At 37.1% G+C, this 21,616-nt stretch overlaps 1 protein-coding gene across 2 annotated transcripts in view; it reads right to left on the bottom strand.

Moving 5' to 3' along the window:
- Nucleotides 1-21,616, bottom strand: part of LOC128663248 (tropomodulin-3) — a 109,024-nt gene that overhangs the window by 3,571 nt on the left and 83,837 nt on the right. For both annotated transcript variants that reach the window (XM_053717477.1, XM_053717476.1), the window contains exons 4-9: nucleotides 17,017-17,139; nucleotides 16,580-16,657; nucleotides 14,505-14,635; nucleotides 13,297-13,404; nucleotides 12,646-12,789; nucleotides 6,715-6,859 (exon numbers count right to left, since the gene is read on the bottom strand). In XM_053717477.1, coding sequence (XP_053573452.1) covers nucleotides 6,715-6,859; nucleotides 12,646-12,789; nucleotides 13,297-13,404; nucleotides 14,505-14,635; nucleotides 16,580-16,657; nucleotides 17,017-17,139 — 729 coding nt within the window. The remainder of the gene's footprint in view (nucleotides 1-6,714; nucleotides 6,860-12,645; nucleotides 12,790-13,296; nucleotides 13,405-14,504; nucleotides 14,636-16,579; nucleotides 16,658-17,016; nucleotides 17,140-21,616) is intronic.

The raw sequence follows: 21,616 nt of genomic DNA, 5'->3' as shown, positions 1-21,616 counted from the left end.
TTTCAGCATAAGTTGGAAATAATTTAGGGGTTGATTCTGTGTCTTTCTGCATTGCCGCACAGATACAGAAGACAGGGGTTTGACAGTGACTGACTCAGTCAATAAAGTGCTGCCCCTTGTCAAGTGCTGCCTGGGTCCCTTGGACCCACTTGGTCCCATGGTTGAGCCAGCCCTGATCTTATTGTCCTGAAAGCTAACAACACTTACAACTAACTGAGAGTTACTCACTAAATGTATCATTTCTACATTGATTTATTGTATCTAAAAATATTGTTGCTATCATGTAGTCCATTGGTTAACTACAGAATTCTTGGAAACATTTTTATTTTAAAATGGTATCATTTGTTGTTCAGTTTGATTCATTAGTACGTGTGAATTGTGCGTTTGCACACAGATAATTTTGATAACAGAAGGAATACCATTTTCTACCACTAGAGGGAGTACGATTAACACATTACAGTATATCAAAAATCATTTAGTTCAATCTAAAGCACTGGTTTTCAAACCTGTCCTCAGGCCTCCTCAACGGTCCAGGTTTTCAGGATTACCTGGGATGAGAGCAGATAAAATAACCATGGTTACTAATCACCTGTGCTCCAGTTCAGATATAGAGAAAATGTGGCCTGTTAGGGATGCCTAACGACAGGTTTGAAAACCAATGAGCTAAAGGGATAATAAACTGACATTGGCCTGGCTACTACTCATCATGCTATTGGTTTTCCTTCAGTGCCTGCAGCTCTCTTTAAAGCCATTCTCTTATTTTAACAATTGCTGGTAAGTGAAGCGCCACATACGTGCACTGCGCAGCCATCTTGGCGTGTACGTTTACGTATCCTTGCACCTTGGCAGAAGCATTGCACATTCATAGATAAGAGATATTGCTGTCTTCTTCACAAGCTATATAGATCACTTCAGTTTATTGAGCACAATATAGAAGGGAGGTGACTTCATTCTGTATTTTATTTCTGAGGAATGTTATATTTGTTATGTAACTTTAAAAAATAGATAAAAAAAAAGCTTCTGCTTTCTATTGTGCAAGCTAACCCCAAAGTTGAAGGTACCGCTGTCATGTGTTCGATGACATCACTGATCTGTGAAACAACATGGCTTCTGTTACAGGATGCAGCAATACGTACATTCCAATATGGCGGCTCCCAGTATAAAGATGCAGAGCTTTACCATCTAATACCATCTCTGTAATGAGTAAAAATACCAGAACAGCTTTAACTCCTGTAGCACGTTCAGCACTTCAAGGCACGCAGAAATAGCACAATCTTGCTATTGGCAAGACCAACAAACACAATCCTCGGTAAGCGCTCCGATATGTGGACTGTCTCTCTATAGCCCGGCTTCTACGCTGATCCACAACCAACTCTCACTGCGCTGTACTGTGTCACACCCCCAGCGCTCCCCACGGGAACTCACTGCAAGCACTTCAAGCCGGTCCAGTGCCCAGGAATTAAAGGAGGCTCCCAAATCACATAAACGAAAGATCCATATCCTCGCACTCAGTGATGACAGGTCTGGGTTAAAGACAGGACGCTGCTGATTGCCATAAAAAGCTTTTATTTCTTATACACTTTAAAAAGGAATATATCCGTCAAGGGAAGGAAGGTTAAACGCGCTTCGTATGCTCTTTACTTTTTCAATGACCCGTAATTTGCACAGAAACACACCCCTATTTAAAGGGTGTAGACACACCTCTGTCTACTACATGTGACATGCTAATTTACATATATGAACACTTGATAATACTAAACAAAATTGTTTACCTTATCTTCTCATTGCATAACGTGTTAATTCATTCATAAAAATATATATTAATATGCATTGCATTGTGATATTCAACTGCAAATCCAGGACTTCATAATATATCTTACTCCTAAACAATTTACCATATTTATTTTTTGGGTTACATATGAAAATATGCATTCCTCATTAAGTTATAAAACTCATTTTCAAAATAGCCTGTAAAAACAGACACAAACTTACAATGTGAGTTAAGGATTCTGTACCGTATGTATATACAAAGAAATCAATATGAATATTTGTTTCTATTAAAGGAACACTAAACCCAAAAATGTTCTTTCATGATTCAAGTAGAGAATACAATTTTAAACATCATTCCAATTTACTTCTATTATCTAATTTGCTTCATGTTTTAGATATCTTTTGTTTAAGAAATAGCAATGCACATGGGAGAATCAATCACACAAGGCATCTATGTGCAGCTACCTATCAGCAGCTTCTGAGCCTATCTAGATATGCTTTTCAGCAAAGGATATCAAAAGAATGAAGCAAAATAGATAATTGAAGTAAATTAGAAAGTTGTTTAAAATGGCATGCTCTTCCTAAATCATGAGGGGAAAAAATGGGTTTCATGACCCTTTAAGGAGGAATGTAAACGAAAAGTATGGATGAGTTTCAATACAAAGTAAATAAATAAGGGTAGTACTAACAATAATGAATATGGACTTAAAGATAAGAACAGACAATACTTTGCTAATATTATGGAAATCCTGTTCCTTATTCAACATATAACTTTACGCCCCAATATGAAATTAAACCTCTAGGGAGCCTTGTGTTTAATTGGAATATCCAATATACCTCTTTCTGACCTAGAAGCTTAATTCTATTGCCACCCCTGATGTGCCTTTTCCCATGGTATATACCCTGGAATAACAGCGATCTATCTCCATTATGTAGATTGCGAAAATGTAAAGCAACAGTGGTATCCGATTTTTCATCCCCTATTAATCTTAAGTGTTCTAAGAACCTCTTTTTCAGGGGCCTTGTCGTTTGACCGACATACTTTATGTTACAAAGTTTACATGTCAGTAAATACACGACATACAAGGTGTTACAATTAATGTAATTCCTTATTTTGAAACCTCTTTTGTCATCTGTAGCTGTAAATGTGTCACCCAGGATTGCATGAGTACAAGATTTGCCCCTTCGACTGCCACAGAATCCCAGAATTAGTTTACTATGGAGATGAGTAAGGAAAAAATTGCCCTTCCTTGATGTGTTGTTGAGACCTAACCCATCAGGGAAGAAAATATAGGTGGAGTTATACAGAAAGCAAAGTGCCGGCAACACTCTTCTCAAGGCTGACTCAAGTCACCCTAAACATGTAATCAGGGCCATCCAAAAAGGACAATATATGAGGACCAAGTGCAATTGCAGTACATTAGAGGCGTATGAAATACATTCCAAAAAAACTACAGAGCGGTTCTTAGAGAGAGGGTATACCCAGCAACGTTTGACTGAAGCTAAGGAACAGGTGGAGCTAATGAAAAGGGAAGACATGATGAAACAGAAAATAGAAGTAAAAAATGACTTCCATAAGAAGCCTATATTCATTACAGCTTACAGTAGGGAACATAGTATCATCTGTGATATTATTAGAAAAACACTGCCTATTTTGAGAGTGGATGAAACTCTGGATAAGATTGTGGAGAACGGGTGTAAATTTGTGACTAGAAAGTCAAGGGCTCTGTCGAACATTCTTTCTCCATCAATGTTACCCATGGAGGATACAAGTAATTGGTTGACTCCAAAACAAGGTTTTTTTGAAATGTGGCAGTCGAAGGTCCAAATCTTGTACTCGTGCAATCCTGGGTGACACATTTACATCTACAGATGACAAAAGAGGTTTCAAAATAAGGAATTACATTAATTGTAACACCTTGTTTGTCGTGTATTTACTGACATGTAAACTTTGTAACAAAGTATGTCGGTCAAACGACAAGGCCCCTGAAAAAGAGGTTCTTAGAGCACTTAAGATCAATAGAGGAGGAAAATCGGATACCCCTGTTGCTTTACATTTTCGCAATCTACATAATGGAGATAGTAGATCGCTGTTATTCCAGGGTATACACCATGTGAAAAGGCACATCAGGGGTGGCAATAGAATTAAGATTCTATGTCAGAAAGAGGTATATTGGATATTCCAATTAAACACAAGGCTCCCTAGAGGTTTAAATTCAGATTGGGATGTAAAGTTAAATGTTGAATAAGGAACAGGATTTCCATAATATTAGCAAAGTATTGTCTGTTCTTATCTTTATGTCCATATTCATTATTGTTAGTACTACCCTTATTTATTTACTTTGTATTGAAACTCATCCATACTTTTCAGTTACATTCTTTCTTAATAGAAACAAATATTCATATTGATTTCTTTGTATATACATACGGTACAGAATCCTTAACTCACATTGTAAGTTTGTGTCTGTTTTTACAGGCTATTTTGAAAATGACTTATAACTTAATAAGGAACGCATGTCTTCATATGTAACCCAAAAAATAAATATGGTAAATTGTTTAGATATATTATGAAGTCCTAGATTTGCAGTTGAATATCACAATACAATGCATATTAATATATATATTTTTATGAATTAACAAATGTTACGCAATGAGAAGATAAGGTAAACAATATTGTTTAGTATTATCAAGTGTTCATATATGTAAATTTGCATGTCACACGTAGTAGACAGATGTGTGTCTACACCCTTTAAATAGGGGTGTGTTTCTGTGCAAATTACGGGTCATTGAAAAAGTAAAGAGCATACGAAACGCGTTTAACCTTCCTTCCCTTGACGGATATATTCCTTTTTAAAGTGTATAAGAAATAAAAGCTTTTTATGGCAATCAGCAGCCTCCTGTCTTTAACCCAGACCTGTCATAACTGAGTGCGAGGATATGGATCTTTCGTATTGGCAAGACCAACGCCTGTACAGCGCTGGACTGACGTTGCACAGGGTATGACGCTGCAGTTAAATGGACATTATACACTCATTATTTCTTTGCATAAATGTTTTGTAGATCTATTTATATAGCCCATAAAGTTTTTTGTTTTTTTTAAAAATGTATAGTTTTGCTTATTTTTTTTTCTGATTTTCAGACTCCTAACCAAGCCCCAAAGTTTTATGTGAATACCGTCAGCTACCTACTCCAGCTTGCTCCTGTTTGTGTAAAGGGTCTTTTCATATGCAAAAGTAGGGGGGGGGGGAGTGTCTTATTTCTCACTTGCAGTGGGCTTTCCAGCTACCTTTTCAACAGAGCTAAACTGAGAGCTTCTAAGTAAGTTTTTAAACAGTTTATACTGATTTTTTTATCAGTATCTGTGCATCTTATTCTTTATAGTAGTGTCTATTACATGCAGTTATATGAAAATGTGTATACTGTCCCTTTAAGGGGTTAAAGAGAGCCGCATGCACAGGAGAAAAAAAAAACAATAGTATGGTGAGTAGTCACCAGTTACTGTAGTTATACTCAGCAGTTTAATGTTCCTTTAAGAGTAGCGTAAAGTCTTTTTAAAAACATTTTCAAAATAAACACTTAGGTACTAGCTTTATTTTTAGCTCCACCAAGCCATAAACAAGCGCCTCTTGTAATATATGCATAGAAGTGTTATTTTATACACACACGTATCTTAGGTTTTTTTTATTAATAGCAGACATATACCAGGTACATGACTGGATTCAAACCAAGATTAGTGATAGATTTCCATTCTATAATGCTGTTAGATTACAATTCTATAACACTGCTAGATACACAATGTGTTTGCAAACTGACAAACAAAATAGCAGTCAATGAATGTTATTGGTACAAAAAACAAAATATCAAACTAAGCACAGCACTGCAATACACACAAACAATGCACAAAGTGCACAAGGTGTGGCATACTCTAATCGGGGTGCGCCTGAAGGGTCAGGTTTGAAGAGATGGCAATGGATTTGAAGGAATATTTACTCGTACAGTCCATACTAGAGAACACAAAATAGCACAAGACAAATAAGCCGCCAGTTCTACGTCACAATGGTTATCAGCTATGGTACCAATCTTTTTTGAACCTTCATAAGTATGAAACAAAGTATTGCCTGTAGAAGAAAACAATGAGACTTTACAGAAAAGATTAAACTGTGATGATAAAATAAAGGTCTAAAAAATGCAATAAATCTAGTTATTTTTCATATTTCATTTTGATTTAAAACAGCTGAATAAAAGAAAAAAAGGATTAATACACATGATTGCATTACTATATTGCTAACATTACTGCAGAATTGTTTTTCCTTCTTTAGATTTGAAGAAAAACAAAAGATCCAGTACACTTTAATGAACAACTTTTGCACATGTTGTATTATCTGATCATTTCTGCTTTAAGTTCTCTTAGCCAGGGCACTATTAAACCCTCTTATAATAATCATCAAAAGGACAGACACTATTATGGGCATCCACAGAACATATGGGTGGGATAAAAACTAAAAATGTCCCAAACACAATAATAGAGTCTGAAGCAAAAAATACAACATATAGTTTTATCAACCAGTTCATTGCAGTCGTGTGTTGGGTGTGGAGTCTCCATTTTATTTAACTGAACTTAGTGTCTAGTGGGTTAAATGAATCACTTTCCATCAACCACCTAACTAGAGGGTCTTGCAGGAGCCTCTAGAGGTCTCATGGGTATATAGATTTTGGCTGAGACACAGTTTTATTGCACCCCTCTTATTATTATGATAACCCTGGTGTATAATGGATTAAGACAATGAACTGGTTACATGAACCATATGATAGCTAGAGGTGACCCTTCTTTAAAGTAAGTTGTGTTACAAGTGTATTGTTTTTTTTAAGCCCAGGAAATAAATATAATTTGAAATGCAACAAATATCCATTTAATAAATGCCATTAAACGTGATCCCAGCTTACCAAGGTCATTATTCTTTGTGATAGCATTCGCTGCCCTTGTTCTTGGTCCTTGCTGTGTAAACTGATACCCAAATTTAAGAATTGACGTATTTTCCTCGAGCAGTTGTGCAATTTCCATTTCCACGCCGGTTCCCAGCTGTTGCCTCTGTTTAGTAAAATTAGCAAACCAAAAGTAAATAAAAGGCATTTGATTTACACATAGAAGCATATGTCAAAAGCTTTTTTACAGCTAGAGGATGGAAAACAGAAGGAATGTTTACAAAATGACTAAGAAACAAAACCATGTGAAACTAAAGAGCTTTAAAAAGTGAGCATATAAATATATAGCAATTTAATGATTTGTCACAGACACCCCCCCCCCCACTAATTGATCAAACATAAAGGTACAAATAACTGTTACATGAATTCAGAGTTATTTTTTGGTAAATGTTTCTTCCTGGAGGTAAATAAATAAAATAAGTGAGTGCATGTTCATATTAAAGTGAATGTAAAGTTTAAGAGTTATGGTAAACATAACGCCGATCCTCCGCCCGCAGCTCCTGCTTTCTTCAGCAGAAAGATAACGAATCCGGCTTCCTCCAATCGTTGTGTGCCCCCTTTGGCATCCAGCTTGTGAGGCACACAATGATTAGAGGAAGCCGGATCATCAGCAATATGCTAGTGAAAGCAGCAGATGCGGGCGGAGGATCGGCATTATGTTTACCATAACGCAAAGGAAAGTATTTTAAAAAATAAACATCTTTGTAAAGTTTAATGACAGAATGATATATATATATATATATATATATATATATATATATATATATGTGTGTTGGTAAGGATTATGGTAACATACAATGAGATTGTGCTCAGCTGGGATCAAATTACATAATACATAACTGAAGGCTTGGGTATCGGAAAGGTTATAGTTACAAGTACATGCTACAAAATGGCAGATACAGAAGGCCTTTAACACAATACTTGCCTTAGCGGGATATTCTAGTGAGAAAATAAAAAATGCTCTATTTAGTTAAAGCATTTTATTTAGTTCTAGTATCACATACAGTCTAGGTGCTTAAAGGGACATTGTACAGCAATTGTTTTTTCCCTTATGTGTTCCCAATGATCAATTCCTTGTTGTAGTTTATTAAATTGTTTATAAATAGCTAATAATTCTCTCTAAGTATTGGGCATTGTGTATACAGAGATAAGATAGAGAAGTCTGTGTGTGTACAGAGGGTGATAAGATAAAAATGGTCTGTTTTCCCTGCAGGCTTTGACCATTTTAATGGGTTGTGGTTTCAAAGATCAAAAACAGCTATTTGATATACAAAATACATCAAAATAAACCCAAAACAAGCATTTTCACATACATAGTAATAATAATTTGATATTTACATAGCGCCTTTCTCCTTGTAAAATTCAAAGCACTTTACAAATATACCAACATAAAGACATAAAAGTTAGGAGTTTCTGAAGGTCAGATAAGCAGACTGAATGCCTGATGGAAGAGGTGGATCTTTAGCTTTTTTTATTTAAAAAGTCTGTAAGGACGGTGCCTCACTGATTGCGCACGGTAAAGAGTTCCATAAAGTAGGGGCAGTGTGGCCAAATGCTCTGGAGCCGGAGTTTGTCCTTATTCTTGGCACTGAGAGGAGGGATGTGTTGGCTGACCTAAGTGAGCAGGATGGGATGTAGGGTGTCAGGAGATCTTTCAGGTACTGTGGGCCTTGGTTGTTTAAGGCTTTGAAGGTCAGCAGGCCAATTTTAAAATATGTTTGCCATTTAATTGGAAGTCAATGCAGGGAGTGGAGAACAGGTGTTATGTGGCAGGAGCGTGTGATTGGTCAGTAGTCTGGCTGCTGCGTTTTGTACCGTCTGAAGGCGATGGAGTTCTTTTTTTGGGAGTACAGAGCATTGCAGTAATCTAGCCTAGAGGATACAGATGCATGAATTAATGTTGGCATATCATCCGGTGGAATTAAGTGTTGTATCCTGGCTATGTTTTTCAGATGAAAGTAGGCAGATTTTATTACGCAGGAAATCTGCTGTTTAAAAGATAGTCCAGCGTCAATCAGCACTCCGAGGTTTCGTACCTTTGCTGAACTAACGTGGGATATTTTTGATGCCCAGGGTCCCCTCACCAAGAGTAACTCTGATTTGTCCGGGTTCACTTTGAGACAGCTAGCATTCATCCATTCTATGAGGTCTGTTAAGCAACTGTTTATGTGGCATGCTGGGTCTGTATTATCTGGAGCAAAGGAGAAGTAGAGTTGTGTGTCATCAGCGTAACAATGATACCTTAGGCCATGTCGATTAATGGTGTCAAATGCAGCTGAGAGATCCAGGAGGATTAGGATGGAGTAATCACCTTTGTCTCTTGCCATGAGGAGATCATTTAGCACTCGGACTAGCGCCGTTTCCGTGCTGTGGTGGCATCTGAAGCCTGACTGGAAAGGATTGAATATGTTCAGGCGTGATAGATGGGCTTCCAGTTGAGTTGCCACTACCTTTTCAATTATTTTCCCCAGAAATGGGAGGTTGGATACTGGTCTGTAATTAGTCATGGAGTCTGGTTTTAATAAAGGTTTCTTTAGGAGTGGTTTTACCACAGCTACTTTTACAAGATCTGGGAAGTCTCCTGTTTTTCTCTGCTATTATAACAAGTCTTTGGAAACAAATTTTAAAGCACACTGTCGCTTTCACTGCTACAAAATGGTTAAACACATTGTTAAAGTCACCCTGGGAGCCACAACACACTGCATATCCTTTGCAGCACATCCTGGCAAATGATGGCTACATGTGTTTGTTGCCTCTACTTGTCTCATAGCCTATGTTCTACTCCTGAGTTTTACAGCTCCTAAACAGGAAACAGCAAACAGATGAGGAGCATCACACATTTGGTCACCAGCTGCAGTGTGTTATGTCTCCCAAACATCACTTTAGCAAGAGTTACCGAGACAGTAAACACTAAAATAATTATGTAGTAAAACTATGCAATATACTTTCATTATTTATTTTCCTCTTCCTGAAGGTTAACATCAAAAATAGTTTTTCCAGTTTTGAGAATTAACAAATATATGGCTGACCCTGCTACATATCGATCCTTAACTGGCGCCAACCACAGGATTCAATAAGGTACAGCAAAACAATGGAACCTTTGATTTTTTTTTTTTTAAAAGACTTAAGGCTAAATTTGTATACTCCAGTAATAAGTCTGGTGGTGGAGTTTGGCTAATGAATATTAACTGCAACAAATAAGGTGTTAATACATTACAAAACATTTCAAACTCACCTAATATATTACTTTATTGCAAGACTGCTAAAAAATGCTTTAATTATAAAGTGTGCGTCTTTCTTTAAGCACTCGGACTATATTAATAAAATATAATCTAACACATCCGAGCACATGTTTTTACTAGAATGCCCCTTTAAATTGTATGGGAATTACTCCTTTTGGGTTTATTTTTTTATTTTAAAAATCAGTTTTTGCTAATTCTCAAGAGCATGCCCATTCAATATACACAAATTTCTCTATATATTTCCGCTCTCTAACATTTAGGGCCTGATATCTCAAAATCTTTAGGGAGGTTTAGCATTATATTACAATACATATGGTCTCTACTTCACATCCAGAACCCTGTACAGCAAGATAAACCGCTTTCAAACTAAAATCTGATTTTCTAACATTTCTGAGGGCGTACTGATGAGACTTCTAGATCATCTTGCAAGAGTGAAGAGCTTTAGATTATTAGGCTGTTGGGAGGTTACCTTTTGCTGCTGCATACATTTTCTATGAAGAAAGATGTAGTATTCATATTTTCATTATTAGTGGAGGTTAAACAGTCAAAAGCAGCTATTTCAAGAGCCAGAAAAAAGGTACAGGGGCTATTTGTAAATAGTTTAATACACTCCAACAGGTAAAATAGTTCATTGGGGACACATTCAAAAGGGAGAAAATTGGGGGGGCGGAGCCAACTGCAGAGCTGGTAGGACGTGTTCTGATGCAGCTCCCGGGCCCAAGATCCTAATTTAGGGGTCACATTGCAACCTTTCTGAAACCAGAATTCATGTGGATAGACCTAAGAACTAGCAGTGTATTCTGATGAACTTATAGGGATCCAGGGAGACTGCATCAGCCCATCTTTACTGTCTTATACTACTGAGCCGGATAAGAAAGACGCCATCTTGGGGACGCTTTGTTTTACATGCAGGCCTCTAGCTAACCCCTTCACTTAAAGGCAGCTGAAAACCCACTATCCCTCAAGGTCCTCGATCCAGCCTGTAATATAAAGATCTCGTCTCACTTTCTAGAGGAGATGAGGCACCTCCTTGAAAATCATCATGCTCGTTTGGCTGACAGGCTGTACGCAGCTACAAACAGAAATGGCGGCCATCAGACCCGGCAGCCCAACCTAGCTGAGCATATCTTAAGCGACCGGGATGGGGGTAGTGCTATGGGGCCCCGGCGCCTACTCCCTCCCTGCAGCATATCTAATGAAGGTCGGGTTGTGAGTACAACAAGGGAGATAACTTGTAAAAGTACACCTTCTAATTATATCAGGCAACAAGGCGGAACGCATCTAGAAAACGGATACTCACTAGGCATACCGCGGACAAGTTTGTCAATGAGGCAACGGTAACGCTGCAAGACGCAAAGCCAACTCAGCATAGCCATGTGCAAAGGGGGAGTGCGGTAACCTGACAGGACATATACTCATGTCCTTCTCCCGAGCCGTCCTTTGCTTGTGACTCACCGGGTGAACTCAAATACATCAACAGCCCTCTGCAGCTCCGTTACTCACAAATTCTGGAGCACTTCAAAGTGCTGGCGCTACTGCATATGCCTCACTGCCTACTAACTGCTGATTAACACTCTGGACATATCGCCACATAGATAAATTAGCCTTCAATCTGCACCTACCTTCATGTTGTATGTAGGTTCTGTTCATTACTGAGCAAAGTTTGTTTATTCATATTGCTGCCCTATTATGTGAAACATTGTACCGCTATATTTCTCTGTCTGTTTTTCTCACCTCACTCGGAGATGTATAATGTCAGTTCTCACACAGGTTGAAATATTACCAATCTTGACTTTCTAGGGTAAAGTGCTGGCTTAGTACACTGTGTAGCTCAACTATCCTACATAATGTTTAGTGTTTTCAACAGTTGCTGCAAGTACTAGATTAGCAGATAATCTGCCTTATATAGTCCAATAGATAGATCTCTTCCACATCACAAAATTAAGACGTAAATCAACATTCTTTCCTTTAAGATGTAATTACCAGCTTCTACCACCGGAGGGGAGTCTAAGCCTAGTTACACTGTACACAGTACATCACGTTTGACTCAGTTCAGTTCACTCTATTAATTAGGCTTTCTCCATGCTTATATCACCTTCATACTACCACCTCCTCCCCTCCCCCCACACTTTAATATACCTCCTAGTTTAGGAGCGTTTAATAAGCGGCTAATCTCGCCTATGCCGCACTTCCATAACTTTTAATATTACCTACTAATTGAATATGCTAACACTGTCGCAGCTACAACTGCATTTCTATGTCTAAGTCCATATGAAGTTCAAATGGTTATAATAGTTTTTTTTTTTTTTTCTTAATGAAGAATAACTATGCGACTAAAATGACCATTCAAAGTGTTAATTTCAGCTCAGGTAAAATAGAAAAAGAGGTTCCATCTGATTATTCTTATTGAGAATTTTGTATTCTATCCATATAGATATTGTCACATTGAAATGTACCATTTATGTTTGTCTTACTGACATGTCTTATATAAGTTGTATTGTTTTCGCACAACCTCAATAAAAAATGTATTTTAAAAAAAAAAGGGAGAAAATTTACTGTACACGGTCTGTTTAAGAAGTACTAAGAGGAGAAGGAAGTAATCAATTGTGTTTTACCAATCAAAAACCACAAATACATTCTGTATTGTTACCTGATTATCAATTTTGATTTCTTGCAAGGTTTCATTTTCCTTTAGTGCTTCTGTCAAAGCCAATATGCCAGTACCAGTGACAAAGTTGGATTCAATGTTTAGACTCCTCAAACTTCGATTTACTTTTAGCATATCAGCAAATGCCTTAAAAACAAGATGTGTTATATATTAGCTAATTCAACAATAATCATTGATTATTTTCAAGTTAATTGACAGTTCTCATATACTGGTCTGGTTCGTATATTAATGTATAGAAGTATATCACTGATTCCAATTAGACACATCTAAACTTTTTATTCTGATGACTCTTTAAGTATTGGGTAACATGTACACAAATCACTTAAAAGGAAGCCTAGAACATTACTTGACAAATACTAGGTGTAAGGTTGTCATGGTGACTAGAGACTAAAGCATGGTGCCCAGAATTTACTTTGACTTCAATGAAAGCTAGACCAGCGCAATGCCTAGTTCAGCCAGCAGGTGTCACTGGAATTAGTGTGTAACGTGTGTATAGCACAATATAAGTAAATTTCATCATTATCATTGTGGTCCTCTGGAAATTATACTAATTGTTTGATGGTGGAAATGAATCAGTTTATTGGTTTGAAATAAGTTACTGTATCCTCTATAAGCCGTTCATTAGACACTCACTACAGCGACAGGATCGTTGCTCCGTGTTGCAGCAATGCTGAAAGATTTGACGTGCGTGTTTGATTCCAATGCTTTTGCAAAATCTTTTAACGTTGGAATTGGGATATTCTGGAAAAAAACACATACAATATTATATATATATATATATATACACATACATACACAGCTGCCATTTTATTACATATAATCGGATTTGCATGACTAAATCTGTCCATAATGAACATGTAGAGAATACATTTTCATACAATACAATATTAAAGTGCAATAAAGGAAATGTCATAATGAGTTCTATTCAAGCAATAGTGCAATAAAATAATAAAAAGCTCTAACCAAGTGCTTAGTCCATGCAAATGTGTTAAACACAGTTAAAGTCTGCTCCAGAGTAGCTGTGCACTACTAGGATCTAGCTGAACACATCTGGTGAGCCAATGAAAAGAGGCATATATGTGCAGAAATCAATTAGCAGCTAGCTCCAAGTGGTGCTCCTGAGCCTACCTATTTAAGCTTTTCAACAAAGGGTATAAAAAAAAAATTAGAAGCTTTTAGACTGCTGCGGATGTAATGGATCATGTTTGTCCCCCCACAAAGGTGTTGCCAATCTTTTGCATCTAGCAGATAAAATACGACTAGTCAGTGAAGCATATTACTAGTGTGTAGCTACCAATATCCAAATCTCAGTCTATTTGAACCTATTCATTTCACAGGAGTTGTGGAAAGGAAGGATTGGTGTTAATTGACATACTATACAAATAAACTGCTATTTTTTTCTGCTTTTGATTAGCGCAACAGCCAAGGGATTAAACACACAATTAAAGTACCACACTGGAGCCACAAAGAGCTGCTGGTCACAACCAGGTTTGGCTGGATATTGGTGGACTGTTACTGCTGATTGGTTCACAGGGCGCATTGGCTGGGCAGTACCTCATCTATGCATTTAACCACAGACTTGCGCAGTATGTTGTGCTAAAATGACCTGCTATAATGAATGAGAACATGTAATTTGTGTCCACTGAAGTTTCTGTGGATACAATAGGTTGTTGCCAGTATTAAACAGTAAGAATTGCTACCTTTGTCCTTTTTGATCATCAGAAACAGTCCAGTAATACAGGTTATTTTCACAACATAGATCTCAGCAGTTAAATGTCATTTGTCAAAAATCATCCCAGTGAGACAGAAATGTTAAAATCTAATAATCCTTTAACCATTACCTTAATGTTATTTAGGTTCACTTCAGTCAGACGTGGGTCATTGTTCTTTATTCGCTTCAAACTCTCTTCCACATTTGTAGGATTTGGAGGTTCATCAAAAACCGGCCTCATTGGCTCAGCTTTCACCACATCTGAAATACATTTGAAAATATTGATTTAATGAAGATACTTAGTACAATGTAGCTGCCAATGCCCAATACAAACCATCCATAGAAAGCCTCATACACCTATACATGACTGATATTTAGAGCCATCCAGAAGCCAGGTATCTATTACACAGCTATGTATGCCAGAAATCAGTGCTGCTGAACTTAGCATCAAGTTAGACAAAACCCTACCTGGCTTTTATCTATGTAATCAAACTTTATTTGGTAGCACTTCTTACTGTTGTATCAGATTATGGTAATTCATATTACAATGAGGTGCAAAATAAAACAGACATTGATGATGAAAAAGTGTCACCAGGTTGATATAATATTGTTAAAGGGACAGTAAAGTCAAAATTAAATGTTCATCATTCAGATGGAGTGTGCAGTTTTAAACAACTTTCCAATTTACTTCTATTATCAATTTTGCCAAGTTCTTTTGGCATCCTTTGTTAAAAGGTAGGTGAGCTCAGGAGTGTGCACTTGTCCTTAGCCATCTGGCAGCAGTGTTTGCAACAATGTTTAAAGCAATGTTATACATAGTTACAAACACTGCTGCCATATAATTCTACAGCATTTTATGGCAGCAGAGTTTTAAACTATGTATTACATTGCTTTAAATACTGCTGTCAAATGGCTAAGGACACATGCATGCTCCTGAGCTCACCTAGGATTATTCTTTAACAAAGGATACCAAGAGAACTATGCTAAATAGATAACATAAGTAAATTGGAAAGCAGTTTTTAAAATGCAATGATCTATCTGAAATATGAACAGTTAGACTTTACTGTCCCATAATAGTGCAAAACTTACATAGGTAAAGTACTGCTCAGGAGCCGCAGAGAACTATTGGCCCATTACAGACATTGCCGGTGAGCCAATCAGTAGTGGCAATCGCACAGCTGGAATGTTGAGCCAACAAACACTATTGACTGGCTCACTGGCAGCGTCTGCTTGGGACAAGCCTTGCTCTGTGGCTCCTGAGCAGTACTTTATGGGGGCTAAACACAAACTCGCAGGGTCGGTGGTGCTAAAATTACACGCACTAGCATAGAACTTTTGCACTATAATGGTTTCTCAAAGGACTTGATAGATTAGGAACTTGCAGTAGTTACAGAACAACTTTGTTTGGAGAAGGAGAATTACAATTTATGCAAGAAGAAGACAATTACTTGAATGTAGTAAAGAAAGAGGAAGTAATAAAAGTGATGTGCACATGGGAGAGGAACATGTGCAGGTGTAGCGTGAGAGTAGGGGGAGTAATGAGACCGGACAGAAAGAAACATACAGGTCAGAGTCGCATCCAGAGAAGCACAGGTGTCTGATGTAAGTAGGGTGGTCAGGAGAAAACCGCATGTATCACACGATACCTCTGGGGCTCTAAATTCTATAAATAATAGAACAATGCAGTTGGTGCATCTTTGATAATGAAGATTGATTACCGTCACTGTAATATTTGCATTCACTGAAGAGATAATACTGAGAACAAGACTTAAAGGGACAATACAAGATATTTATGTTGTATTGCTATAGAAAATCAGCTAATAATATTTTTAAAACAAATTAACATTATTTTTACAAAGCCAAACACCACCCACCATTTGCCTAATTTGGAGAAGTCAATCTGAACTTTAGTACACAGACAACAAGGCTGTCTACTGTCAAACTTAGTATAAAGCACATTGTTATCTGCCAATTAGGGACATATATGTAGCACAGTTAACCTTAAGCAGTCAGTAGGTGCACTTCAAGTTCTGAGAATTAGAAGGTGCTCAACTTGCAGAGCTAAATTACATGAAGAGGGGTAAAAATAAATAGTGAAAACATATTGCAAAGTTGTTTCATTATGTACAGTATAACTGAACATTTTAATATAACATAGCAAGGTAAGAAATGCAGTAAAGCGTGTAGAGACAGATTAATACTCACTTGGAAAGCCCTGGCTATCATATCCATTGCTGGCAGATATTGCACTGTTTGGTAGCAGGTTGTGCATTCCTAGAATGGCTACAAAGTTTAAAGAAAAAAAATTAATAACAATAATAATAATATATATGTTTAATAAATAGGACATTTGTAAATGAAGAAATTAAATATGTATCTACATATATTTTTTTTATGCAGTTAAATACAATTTACATTACAATAGCAAAATATTTGTTTATTTTCTATTGAATTTAAAAATATATTTCTGAATATATATATACATATATATATATACATACATACATACACATACACTATCATTCTTCTATCTACGCATTTATTATGGTTCGGGGAAGCCACATTAGCTTGATGCTGTCATTTGTTTATGAACAGCCAGTACCTATGAATATGGAAAGTCACATTTATCCTTGAACACTAACCTGCAAGGTCACATAGCTCTGTGTCTGTGGCGCTAGACAATGCCTCTTCCAGCTCAGGATCAAGTGAAAGTTTTTCTTCTGTGCGGAAATTCAAAGGCTTTTGCTTGGGAACAAATACTTTTCCTGGGTGGAAAAAACAGTGAAAATATTATTCATAACTACACGTTATCATGATTAACCTTTAATTTTATATTTCTCAAAAGTTAACACTTGGTGGTGACCGTGTGAATTACATGTAGGCTATTACAATACTTTTAAAGTAAAGTAATTTTTTTATTTGTATTACTTTAAAAAAAAAAAAAAAAAATTAAAGTCTGTAAAAAAGAAATTTACTATAATGAGTAAAGCTAAAATGAGATATATATATATTACATATATTATATATTACGTGTATTACCGTGCTGTGTTTTTGTCAAATAGATGTTCTGGTGCCGAACAAAATTTTTCTGTGTAAATTGTCCCTATGAGCCAATGGGCAAGAGTCCTGGGACTGTACATCAGCAAGCACTTTCTGTTCGTTTCACATTAGAAAGATTTTAATTCTCTTTTATTATTTTTTTTTTTTTTTCTGCTCTTTCATATACATTAAAAAAATATATATATTTGTACCATGTCCCTTTAACAGCATTATTAGTATTCAGGAACTAGTGAAAGATCTCCCTATCTTACATATAATGCCCATTCCTGTAGATTTCATTTCACACACAGTGCCAAGGAAACCTATATGGAAAAGAGAGGAACATTGACCCCTAAACACAACAATATTCCAGACGTCCTTTCGTATAGACACTAACGGGGCGCGTGCAAACACTATCCATATGAAGTATAGGCACTAATGGGGCATATGCAAATACTATCCATATGAAGTATAGGCACTAATGGGGCATATGCACACACTATCCATATGAAGTATACGCACTAATGGGGCATATGCAAACACTATCCATATGAAGTATACGCACTAATGGGGCATATGCAAACACTATCCATATGAAGTATAGGCACTAATGGGGCATATGCAAACACTATCCATATGAAGTATAGGCACTAATGGGGCATATGCAAACACTATCCATATGAAGTATACGCACTAATGGGGCATATGCAAACACTATCCATATGAAGTATAGGCACTAATGGGGCATATGCAAACACTATCCATATGAAGTATAGGCACTAATGGGGCATATGCAAACACTATCCATATGAAGTATACGCACTAATGGGGCATATGCAAACACTATCCATATGAAGTATACGCACTAATGGGGCATATGCAAACACTATCCATATGAAGTATAGGCACTAATGGGGCATATGCAAACACTATCCATATGAAGTATAGGCACTAATGGGGCATATGCAAACACTATCCATATGAAGTATACGAACTAATGGGGCATATGCAAACACTATCCATATGAAGTATACGCACTAATGGGGCATATGCAAACACTATCCATATGAAGTAAAGACACTAATTGGGCATGTGCCAACACAACACCCATATGAAGTATAGGCACTAATGGGGCATGTGCAAACACACTACCCATATGAAGTATAGGCACCAATGTGGCGTATACAAACACACTACCGATTTGAAGTATATGTACTAATGGGGCACAAGCAAACACTACACATTAGGCATTAATGGGGCGTGTATAACACAATATCCATATGAAGTATAGGCACTAATGGAGCGTATGCACACACTACCCATATGAAGTAGTGTATAGGCACTAATGGGGTGTATACAAACACACTACCCATATGAAGTATAGGCACTAATGGGACGTATACAAACACACTACCGATTTGAAGTATAGATACTAATGGGGCACAAGCAAACACTACCCATTTGAAGTATAGGCATTAATGGGGCGTGTATAACACAATATCCATATGAAGTATAGGCACTAATGGAGCATATGCACACACTATCCATATGAAGTATAGGCACTAATGGAGCGTATACACACACTACCCATATGAAGTATAGGCACTAATGGAGCATATGCACACACTACCCATATGAAGTATAGGCACTAATGGAGCATATGCACACACTACCCATATGAAGTATAGGCACTAATGGAGCATATGCACACACTACCCATATGAAGTATAGGCACTATTGGGGCGTATGCACACACTACCCATATAAAGTATAGGCACTAATGGGGCGTATGCACACACTACTCATATAAAGTATAGGCACTAATGGAGCGTATACACACACACTACCCATATGAAGTATAGGCACTAATGGAGCATATGCAAACTCTACCCATATGAAGTATAGGCACTAATGGGGCATATGCACACACTACCAATATGAAGTATAGGCACTAATGGAGCGTGTACAAACACAATACCCATATGAAGTATAGGCACTAATGGGGCGTATACAAACAGACTACCCATATAAAGTATAGGTACTGATGGGGCGTGTACAAACACAATACCCATATGAAGTATAGGCACTAATGGAGCGTGTGCAAACACTACCCATATGAAGTATAGGCACTAATGGGGCATATGCAAACACTACCCATATGAAGTATAGGCACTAATGGAGTGTGTACAAACACAATACCCATATGAAGTATAGGCACTAATGGAGTGTATACAAACAGACTACCCATATAAAGTATAGGTACTAATGGGGCGTGTAGAAACACAATACCTATATGAAGTATAGGCACTAATGGAGCGTATGCAAACATTACCCATTTGAAGTATAGGCACTAATGGGGCGTGTACAAACACAATACCCATATGAAGTATAGGTACTAATGGGGCGTATGCACACACTACCCATATGAAGTATAGGCACTAATGGGGCATATGCACACACTACCCATATAAAGTAAAGGCACTAATGGGGCGTATGCACACACTACCCATATGAAGTATAGGGACTAATGGAGCGTATGCAAACACTACCCATATAAAGTATAGGCACTAATGGAGCGTGTACAGACTACCCATATAAAGTATAGGTACTAATGGGGCGTGTACAAACACAATACCCATATGAAGTATACGCACTAATGGAGCATATGCAAACACTATCCATATGAAGTATAGGCACTAATGGGGCATATGCAAACACTATCCATATGAAGTATAGGCACTAATGGGGCATATGCAAACACTATCCATATGAAGTATACGCACTAATGGGGCATATGCAAACACTATCCATATGAAGTATACACACTAATGGGGCATATGCAAACACTATCCATATGAAGTAAAGGCACTAATGGAGCATATGCAAACACTACCCATATGAAGTATAGGCACTAATGGAGCGTGTACAGACTACCCATATAAAGTAGAGGTACTAATGGGGCGTGTACAAACACAATACCCATATGAAGTATAGGCACTAATGGAGCATGTGCAAACACTACCCATATGAAGTATAGGCACTAATGGGGCGTGTACAAACACAATACCCATATGAAGTATAGGCATTAATGGGGCATGTACAAACAGACTAGAAAACATAATTATTTTTCTCCTCAATTGCCTAAATGATTACAAAGTGAATACAGCCAGTCAGAAACCATTACTAACACACAAAGAATACTTGTAATTACAAGACCTCTCTGTTGCCTTGCTAGAGAATAACATTCGCCAATTCTATTTTTGATCACAAATGGACATCTTGTTTGTATTGCAGTTGTATTTCAGTAACCAAACTCCACCCATCACTTGCATTGTTTGGGAGGAGCCAAGCAGAGTCTGCAGCTGACAAGGTCACCCACAAGGTTGGCATAAAGTGCAGTGTTTTGCAGTTCTCATCTGTTAAAGCCAATTAGTTAAAGGACCAGTAAATACAGTAGATTTGCATAATTAACAACTGCATGATAAAAAGACAATGCAAAAGCACTTAGTCTGAACTTCAAATGAGTACATTTTTTTCTGACAAATTTCAAAGTTAAAGGGACACTGAACCCAAATTTTTCCTTTCGTGATTCAGATAGAGCATGCAATTTTAAACAACTTTCTAATTTACTCCTATTATAAATTTTTCTTCGTTCTCTTGCTATGTTTATTTGAAAAAGAAGGCATCTGAGGTAAGGAGTAAGACAATTTTTGGTTCAGACCCTGGACAGCACTTATTTATTAAAGCTGTTCAATCAGCAAGGACAACCAAGGTTGTTCACCAAAAATGGGGCGGCATCTAAACTTACATTCTTGCTTTTCAAATAAAGATACCAAGAGAATGAAGAAATTTTAATAGGAGTAAATAAGAAATTTGCTTAAAATTGCATGCTCTTATAGTATAGTGTCCCTTTAAGTCTATTTCCACTCCTGCTATATCATGTGACAGCCATCAGCAAATCACAAATGCAAATATGTATATTCTCTGAGTTCTTGCACATGCTCAGTAGGAGCCTTTGACTCAAAAAGTGTAAATATAAAAAGGACTGTGCACATTTTGTTAATGGAAGTAAATTGGAAAGTTGTTTAAAATTGCATGCTCTATCTGAATCATGAAAGTTTAATTTTGACTTGAGTGTCCTTTTAAATATTTGCAGCATGATTAGCCCAATAAAGTCTGCAGTGTGCTTTGTCAAAGGGACAG

Source organism: Bombina bombina, chromosome 6, assembly GCF_027579735.1.
Source record: "Bombina bombina isolate aBomBom1 chromosome 6, aBomBom1.pri, whole genome shotgun sequence".
Lineage (NCBI taxonomy): Eukaryota > Metazoa > Chordata > Amphibia > Anura > Bombinatoridae > Bombina > Bombina bombina.
This window is presented reverse-complemented; position numbering and strand designations above follow the sequence as displayed.